Source organism: Agelaius tricolor, unplaced genomic scaffold (assembly GCF_023055355.1).
Source record: "Agelaius tricolor isolate 1412-34295 unplaced genomic scaffold, bAgeTri1.0.p SCAF_28, whole genome shotgun sequence".
Lineage (NCBI taxonomy): Eukaryota > Metazoa > Chordata > Aves > Passeriformes > Icteridae > Agelaius > Agelaius tricolor.
Window position 1 is genome coordinate 3,055,295 of NW_027269288.1, and position 9,739 is coordinate 3,065,033.

At 56.8% G+C, this 9,739-nt stretch overlaps 1 protein-coding gene across 5 annotated transcripts in view; it reads left to right on the top strand.

The window, feature by feature from the left end:
- The window catches only part of RCC2 (regulator of chromosome condensation 2), a 28,376-nt gene that overhangs the window by 18,053 nt on the left and 584 nt on the right, over nt 1-9,739 (top strand). For 3 of the 5 annotated variants that reach the window (XM_071449179.1, XM_071449180.1, XM_071449181.1), the window contains 5 exons: nt 476-642; nt 2,483-2,663; nt 4,737-4,842; nt 4,930-5,002; nt 6,741-6,818. In XM_071449179.1, coding sequence (XP_071305280.1) covers nt 476-642; nt 2,483-2,663; nt 4,737-4,842; nt 4,930-5,002; nt 6,741-6,818 — 605 coding nt within the window. Of the gene's footprint in view, nt 1-475; nt 643-2,482; nt 2,664-4,736; nt 4,843-4,929; nt 5,003-6,524; nt 6,687-6,740; nt 6,819-9,351; nt 9,406-9,739 lie in introns of those variants that run through there. The other 2 variants (XM_071449182.1, XM_071449183.1) reach the window with 2 other exon arrangements.

Consider the following 9,739-nt stretch of genomic DNA (forward strand, 5'->3'; position numbering starts at 1 on the left):
TCCCGAGTACGGCCAGCTGGGTGTGGGATTTGGGATCTATGGGATCATCCCATGGGAATGGGAATTGGGATCACCCCATGGGAACCTGTATTCCTTTGGGTGGCCGGAGTATGGCCAGCTGGATACAGGATTTGGAATCATTCTATGGGATCATCCCGTGGGATTAGGGCTGGTTGGGATCATCCCATGGAGTGGGGGCAGTTTGGGATCATCCCGTGGGATGGGGGCAGTTCAGGATCACTCTGTGGGGTCAGGGAAGTTTAGGATGACCCCTTGGGATGGGGCGGTTCAGAATGACTCCATGGGATCGGGGCAGTTCGGGATCACCCTGCGGGATCGGGATGACCCTGCGGGATTGGGGCAGTTCAGGATCACCCTGCGGGATCGGGGCGGTTTGGGGTGACCCCATGGGATCAGGGCACTCCGGGATGACCCCACAGGACGCTCAGGTTGCTGTGCCCCGTTCCCGTTGCAGGCCACAATTCCGACGGGAAGTTCATCGCGCGGGCGCAGCGCATCGAGTACGACTGCGAGCTGCTGCCGCGGCGCGTGGCGCTGTTCGTGGAGCGCACCAAGGACGGGCAGGTGCTGCCCGTGCCCAACGTCGTGGTCAGGGACGTGGCCTGCGGGGCCAACCACACGGTACGGGAATGTGGGAATGTGGGATATTGGGATTGGGATAATGGGAATGGGTCAGGGACGTGGCCTGCGGGGCCAACCACACGGTACAGGAATGTGGGAATGTGGGATATTGGGATTGGGATAATGGGAATGGGTCAGGGACGTGGCCTGCGGGGCCAACCACACGGTACGGGAATGTGGGAATGTGGGATATTGGGAATGGGTCAGGGATGTGGCCTGCGGGGCCAACCACACGGTACGGGAATGTGGGAATGTGGGATTGGGATAATGGGAATGGGTCAGGCACGTGGCCTGCGGGGCCAACCACACAGTATGGGAATGTGGGAATGTGGGATTGGGATATTGGGAATGGGTCAGGGACGTGGCCTGCGGGGCCAACCACACGGTATGGGAATGTGGGATCGGGATAATGGGATTGGGATATTGGGAATGGGTCAGGGATGTGGCCTGTGGGGCCAACCACGTGGTACGGGAATGTGGGAATGTGGGATAATGGGAATGGGTCAGGGACATGGCCTGTGGGGCCAACCACACAGTACGGGAATGTGGGAATGTGGGAATGTGGGATTGGGATAATGGGAATGGGTCAGGGACATGGCCTGTGGGGCCAACCACACAGTACAGGACATGGGAATGTGGGATAATGGGATTGGGATAATGGGATTGGGATAATGGGAATGGGTCAGGAACGTGGCCTGTGGGGCCAACCACACGGTACAGGACATGGGAATGTGGGATAATGGGATTGGGATAATGGGAATGGGTCAGGGACATGGCCTGCAGGGCCAACCACATGGTATGGGAATGTGGGAATGTGGGATAATGGGAATGGGAATATGGGATTTGGGAATGGGAATGGGAATGGATGCAGGAATGAGAGAGCAGGAATGGGACTGGGAGAAGGAGAATGGAAAGAAGAAGACAGGAATGGGAGAGGGCAGCTCTCAGCCCCTGCTCCCCCATCCCAGCTGGTGCTGGATTCCCAGAAGAATGTCTTCTCCTGGGATTTGGGATTTGGGATCTCTGAGGCCCTGCTCCCTCTCTCCCAGCTGGTGCTGGATTCCCAGAATCGTGTCTTTTTCTGGGGTTTGGGATTTGGGGTTTGGGATCTGGGATCTCTGAGGCTGTTTTCCTGTCCCAGCTGGTGCTGGATTCCCAGAAGCGCGTGTTCATTTGGGATCTGGGGTTTGGGATTTGGGATCTCTGAGGCTGTTTCCCCTGTTCCAGCTGGTGCTGGATTCCCAGAAGCGCGTGTTCTCCTGGGATTTGGGATCTGGGATCTGGGGTTTGGGATCTGGGATCTCTGAGGCTGTTTTCCCTGTCCCCATCCCAGCTGGTGCTGGATTCCCAGAAGCGCGTGTTCTCCTGGGGTTTGGGATTTGGGATTAGGGATCTCTGAGGCTGTTTTCCTGTCCCAGCTGGTGCTGGATTCCCAGAAGCGTGTGTTCTCCTGGGATTTGGGATTTGGGATCTCTGAGGCTGTTTTCCCTGTCCCAGCTGGTGCTGGATTCCCAGAAGCACGTGTTCTCCTGGGATTAGGGGTTTGGGATTTGGGATCTCTGAGGCTGTTTCCCTGTCCCAGCTGGTGCTGGATTCCCAGAATTGCGTGTTCTCCTGGGATCTGGGGTTTGGGATTTGGGATCTCTGAGGCTGTTTTCCCTATCCCAGCTGGTGCTGGATTCCCAGAAGCGCGTGTTCTCCTGGGGCTTTGGGATTTGGGATTAGGGATCTCGGAGGCTGTTTTCCTGTCCCAGCTGGTGCTGGATTCCCAGAAGCGCGTGTTCTCCTGGGATCTGGGGTTTGGGATTTGGGATCTCTGAGGCTGTTTTCCCTGTCCCAGCTGGTGCTGGATTCCCAGAAGCGCGTGTTCTCCTGGGGCTTTGGTGGCTACGGGCGCCTGGGCCACGCGGAGCAGAAGGACGAGATGGTTCCCAGGCTGGTGAAGCTCTTCGACTTCCCGGGACGCGGCGCCGCCCAGATCTACGCGGGATACACCTGCTCCTTCGCCGTCAGCGAGACCGGTGCGACACGGCTCTGGGAATGCCGGGGGGGGGCGGTGAGACGGGTGGGATTTGGGATATGGGATCTGGGAATGCTGGGGGGATGGCAGCGAGATGGGTGGGATATGGGACACGGGGTCTGGGAATGCCGGGGGGTGGCAGTGAGACGGGTGGGATACGGGATCTGGGATCTGGGATATGGGAATGCTGCAGGGGATAGCAGTGAGATGGGTGGGATACGGGATCTGGGATATGGGAATGCTGCAGGGGATGGCAGCAAGATGGGTGGGATATGGGATTTGGGATATGGGAATGCTGCGGGGGATGGCGGCGAGACGGGTGGGATACGGGATTTGGGATATGGGAATGCCGGGGGGGAATGGCAGTGAGATGAGTGGGATATGGGATTTGGGATATGGGAATGCCGGGGGGATGGCAGTGAGACGGGTGGGATTTGGGAATGCCAGGGGGGAATGCCAGGGAGATGAGTGGAATACGGGATCTGGGATCTGGGAATGCCGGGGGAGTGGCAGCGAGATGGGTGGGATACGGGATTTGGGATATGGGAATGCTGCGGGGATGGCAGCGAGATGGGTGGGATACGGGATACGGGATAATGGGAATGCTGGGGGAATGGCAGTGAGATGGGTGGGATGTGGGGTTTGGGATATGGGAATGCCAGGGGGGAATAGCAGTGAGATGGGTGGGATACGGGATTTGGGATAATGGGAATGCTGGGGGATGGCAGCGAGATGGGTGGGATATGGGACACGGGGTCTGGGAATGCCGGGGGGGTGGCAGTGAGACGGGTGGGATATGGGATACGGGGTTTGGGATTTGGGAGTGCTGCAGGGGATGGCAGCGAGATGGGTGGGATACAGGATTTGGGATATGGGAATGCCGGGGGGTGGCAGTGAGATGGGTGGGATACGGGATTTGGGATATGGGAATGCCAGGGGGATGGCAGTGAGATGGGTGGGATACGGGATTTGGAATTCAGGATTTGGGAATGCTGGGCGTGATGGCAGCGAGATGAGTGGGATATGGGATCTGGGACTTGGGAATGCCGGGAGGGATGGCAGCGAGACAGATGGGATTCAGGATTTGGAAATGCCAGGAATGCTGGGGGGGATGGCAGTGACACCAGTGGGGACCTGGGATTCGGGAATGCTGGGAATGCCGGGTGGGCTGGCAGCGAGACGGGTGGGATTTAGGATATGGGATTTGGGAATGCTGGGGGGGATGGCAGTGAGCCGGGTGGGGATCTGGGATTTGGGAGTGCTAAGGGGAGATGGCAGCAAGATGGGTGGGAATGCAGGATCTGGGATTTGGGAATGCTGGGGGAGATGGCAGCGGGACAGGTTGGATTTCCAGGATCCCAGCATTTGGGAATGCCAGGGAAGTCTTCAGCAGGACAGGTGGGAACTGGGATTTGGGATTAGGGAATGCTGGGGGGGCTGTCAGTGAGACAGGTGGGAATTTGGGATTTGGGAATGCTGGGGGACAGCTCTCAGTGGGACAAGTGGGATTCCCAGGATCCCAGGATTTGGGAATGCTGAGGGAGACAGGTGGGAATGCCAGGATCGCAGGATTTGGGAATGCTGGGAGAAAGGTGGACTGACAGGTGGGATTCCAGGGATGCAGGATTCAGGAATGCTGGGCAGGCTGTGGGATTCCCAGGATCCTGAGATCTGGGAATGCCAGGGGAGCTGTGGCCTGACAGCTGGGATCCCAGGGATCTCAGGATTTGGGAATTCTGGGGGGAGCTGTTACCTGACAGGTGGGATTCCCAGCATTGGGAATTCCAGGGAATCTGTACCTTGACAGATGGGATTCCTGGGATCCCTGACAGATAGGATTCCTGGGAATGCTGGGATTTGGGAATTCTAGGGGGAGCTGTTACCTGACAGGTGGGATTCCCAGGATTTGGGAATTCTGGGATCTGTGCCCTGACGGGTGAGGTTCCTGGGATCCCTGACAGTTGGGATTCCCGGGATTTGGGCATTCTGGGATCTGTACCCTGACAGGTGGGGATTCCCGGGATCCCTGACAGTTGGGATTCCTGGGATTTGGGAATTCCGGGCTCCCTTGCAGGTGGATTGTTCTTCTGGGGCGCCACCAACACCTCCCGGGAATCCACCATGTACCCCAAGGCTGTGCAGGATCTGTGCGGGTGGAAGATCCGCAGCCTGGCCTGCGGGTGAGCGCCGTCCCGGGAATTCCCGACCCCAATCCCGGGATTTGGGGCCCTGGGACACTCAGGGATCAGGGATTGCCTCCCTTGCAGGAAGAGCTCCGTCATCGTGGCGGCCGACGAGAGCACCATCAGCTGGGGGCCCTCGCCCACCTTCGGGGAGCTGGTACTGAATCACACCCCAAAAAACCCCAAATAAACCCCAAATGACACCCCAAATCCCCCAAACTGACACCCCAAACCCACCATCAGCTGGGGGCCCTCGCCCACCTTCGGGGATCTGGTACTGAATCACACCCCAAAAAACCCCAAATGACACCCCAAAAAAACCCCAAATGACACCCCAAATAAAACACCAAAACCCCAACCTCTGACACCCCAAACCCACTGTCAGCTGGGGACCCTCACCCACCTTTGGGGAGCTGGTACTGAATGACACCCCAAATAAAACCCCAAAAAAACCCCAAATGACACCCCAAAAACCCCAAATAAAACCCTAAAAACCCCAAACTGACACCCCAAACCCACCGTCAGCTGGGGACCCTCATCCACCTTTGGTGAGTTGGTATTGAATGACACCCCAAGTAAAACCCCAAAAGACACCCTAAAAACTCCAAATGACACCCCAAATAAACCCCAAAAAAACCCCAAATAAACCCCAAATAAAACCCCAAATCCACCAAACTGACACCCCAAAAAAAACCCCAAATGACACCACAACTAAACCCCAAATGACACCCCAAAAAAACCCCAAATGACACCCCAAATAAAACACCAAAACCCCAACCTCTGACACCCCAAACCCACTGTCAGCTGGGGACCCTCACCCACCTTTGGGGAGCTGGTACTGAGTGACACCTCTAATAAAACCCCAAAAAAACCCCAAATGACACCCCAAAAACCCCAGCCTCTGACACCCCAAACCCACCATCAGCTGGGGACCCTCACCCACCTTTGGGGAGCTGGTACCGAATGACACCCCAAATCCCCCAAAGTGACACCCTAAAAACCCCAAAGTGACATCCCCAAACCCACCATCAGCTGGGGGCCCTCACCTGCCTTCAGGGAGCTGGTACTGAATAACACCCCTAATAAAACCCCAAATGACACCCAAAAAACCCCAAATGCCCTTAATACTCCAAGCCCCCCTAACTGACACCCCAAACCCACTGTCAGCTGGGGCCCCTTGCCAACCTTCAGGGACCTGGTACTGAATGACACCCCTAATAAAACCCCAAATGACACCCCAAAAACCCCAAATAAAACCCCAAAAACCCCAACCTCTGACACCCCAAACCCACCATCAGCTGAGGGCCCTCGCCCACCTTCAGGGAGCTGGTAGTGAGTGACACCCCTAATAAAACCCCAAATGACACCCCAAAAACCCCAAACCCACCATCAGCTGAGGGCCCTCACCCACCTTCAGGGAGCTGGTACCAACACCCCTAATAAAACCCCAAAATGACACCCTAAATCCCCCAAACAGTCACCTCAAATACCCCTGGGAACCCCAAATCCCCTCAAGCCCTGGGGCCCGGCCCCTCTGCCCCACTGAGTGTTCCCTGTCCATGGGATCTTCCCACAGGGATATGGGGACCACAAATCCCCCAAAGGGACACCCCAAAACCCCAAATCCCCCAAACCCCGGGCCCTTACTGAGCATTCCTGTCCATGGGGTGTTCCCACAGGGATATGGGGACCACAAACCCAAATCCCCCAAACCCCACTGAGTGTTCCCTGTCCATGGGGTGTTCCCACAGGGATATGGGGACCACAAACCCAAATCCCCCAAACCCCACTGAGTGTTCCCTGTCCATGGGATGTTCCCACAGGGATATGGGGACCACAAACCCAAATCCCCCAAACCCCACTGAGTGTTCCCTGTCCATGGGATGTTCCCACAGGGATATGGGGACCACAAACCCAAATCGTCCACGGCGGCGCAGGAGGTGAAAACCCTGGATGGGATCTACACCGAGCAGGTGAGGGGACCCCACAGCGCTTGGGGATGCACAGGGGGGCTCATCCCATCTGTGGGGTGAGGGAAGGGACATACAGGGGAACATTTGGGGTGGCTGAGGCTGTGTGAGCTCATCACACCTGTGGGGTGAGGGAGGGAACACCTGGATCCCCCTAAAATGAAAGGGGGCACTGAGACCCTACACAGCTCATCCCACCTGTGGGGCCCTTCCCCTAAAATGAACAGGGACACTGAGGCCATGCACAGCTCATCACACCTGTGGGGTGATGCAGGGAGCACCTGAATCCCCTAAAATAAACAGGGGGGGCTCATGGCACCCATGGGGTGATGGAGAGAGGATACAGGGGGCCGTTCCCTAAAATAATTTGGGGTGGCTGAGGCCGTGCCCAGCTCATCAGACCCATGGGGTGGTGGAGAGGGGCACCTGCATTCCCCTCAAATAATTTGGGGTGGCTGAGGCCGTGCCCAGCTCACCCCACCTGTGGGGCCCTTCCCTAAAATGAACGGGGACACTGAGACCCTACACAGCTCATCCCACCTGTGGGGCCCTTCCCCTAAAATGAACAGGGACACTGAGACCCTACACAGCTCATCACACCTGTGGGGCCCTTCCCTAAAATGAACAGGGGTGGGGGGCCCTGTGGTGGATATGGGGCCATCCCATGGAATAAATAGGGACACTGAGACCCTACACAGCTCATCACACCTGTGGGGTGAGGGAGGGAGCACCTGAATCCCCTAAAATAAACAGGGGGGGGGTCATGGCACCCATGGGGGTGATGGAGAGAGGATACAGGGGGTCGTTCCCTAAAATAATTTGGGGTGGCTGAGGCTGTGTGAGTTCATCACCCCCATGGGGTGGTGGACAGGGGCACCTGCATTCCCCTCAAATAATTTGGGGTGACTGAGGCCATGCCCAGCTCATCCCACCTGTGGGGCCCTTCCCTAAAATGAACAGGGACACTGAGGCCATGCACAGCTCATCACACCTGTGGGGTGAGGGAGGGAGCACCTGAATCCCCCTAAAATAAACAGGGGGGGGGGGTCATGGCACCCATGGGGTGATGGAGAGAGGATACAGGGCACCATTCCCTAAAATAATTTGGGGTGGCTGAGGCCGTGCCCAGCTCATCACACCCCTGGGTGAGGGAGGGAGGGCAGGGGGAACCCTCCCCTTGGGTAAACCCAGAGGCTGAGGCCGTGCCCAACTCATGACACTCGTGGGGTGATGGAGAGAGGGCACGTGAGGGCTGTTCCCTAAAATAAACAGGGAAACTGAGGCCATTCCCTAAAATAACAGGGAAATTGAGGCCATTTCCTAAATTAAACAGGGAAACTGAGGCTGTGGACAGCTCATCAGATCCATGGGGTCATGGAGAGGGCACATGGGGCCATTCCCTAAAATAAACAGGGAAACTGGGGCCATTCCCTAAAATAAACAGGGAAACTGGGGCCATACACAACTCATCACATCCATGGGGTCATGGAGAGGGCACATGGAGCTGTTCCCTAAAATAAACAGGGAAAATGAAGCCGTGCCCGGCTCGTGACACCCATGGGGCCCTCCCCTAAAACAAACAGGGCAGTGGGGCTGTACCCAGCCCATCCCACCTATGGGGTGATGCAGGGAGGGCACCAGGAGCTGTTCCCTAAAATAAACGGGAAATAAACTGAGGCTGTGCACAACTCATCACATCCATGGGGCCCTCCCCTAAAACAAACAGGGAAACTGAGGCCGTGCACAGCTCGTGACACCCATGGGTGCTGTGTGTGAATCCCCTTTAAATAAACCCAGGCCATGCACAACTCATGGCACCAGGGTCCATTCCCTAAAATAAACAGGGACACTGAGGTCATACACAGCCCATGGCACCAGGGTCCATTCCCTAAAATAAACAGGGACACTGGGGCTGTGCCCAGCCTGTGACTCCCATGGGTGCCCTGCAGGGGGTGCAAGGTCCTTCCCTAAAACTGCCTTGGGATGCTCCAGCCCATCCTGGATCCCAGCAGGCGGGAGGGATCCCTCAGCTTCCCTTTCCCTTTTCCATGGGCAATGTCCACTCCTGGGTGACCCCAGTTCCATTCCCAGTTCCATTCCCAGTTCCAAAACCCCAGTTCCATTCCCAGTTCCACGGGCATTCCCACTCCCAGCCGCCCCATTCCCAGTTCCCTGGGCTATTCCCATTCCCAGCTGATCCATTCCCATTCCAGGTGGCCTTGGGCTATTTCCAGCTGACCCTTTCCCATTCCCATTCCAGGTGGCCTGGCCATGGGCTATTCCCATTCCCAGCTGACCCATTCCCATTCCTGTTCCCATTCCCATTCCAGGCAGCCATGGGCTATTCCCATTCCCAGCTGACCCATTCCTGCTCCCATTCCAAGTGGCCATGGCCTATTCCCACTCCCATTCCTGTTCCCATTCCCATTCCAGGTGGCCATGGCCTATTCCCATTCCCAGCTGACCCATTCCTGCTCCCATTCCAAGTGGCCATGGCCTATTCCCACTCCCATTCCTGTTCCCATTCCCATTCCAGGTGGCCATGGGCTATTCCCACTCCTATTCCTGTTCCTGACCCATTTCCATTCCTGCTCCCTTTCCCATTCTAGGTGGCCATGGGCTATTCCCATTCCCAGCTGACCCATTCCTGTTCCCATTCCCATTCCAGGCAGCCATGGGCTATTCCCATTCCCAGCTGACCCATTCCTGTTCTCATTCCCATTCCAGGTGGCCATGGGCTCTTCCCATTCCCAGCTGACCCATTCCCATTCCTGTTCCAGGTGGCCATGGCCTATTCCCATTCCTGTTCCCATTCCTGTTCCAGGTGGCCATGGCCTATTCCCATTCCCAGCTGACCCATTCCCATTCCCGTTCCAGGCGGCCATGGGCTATTCCCATTCCCATTCCTGCTCCCATTCCCATTC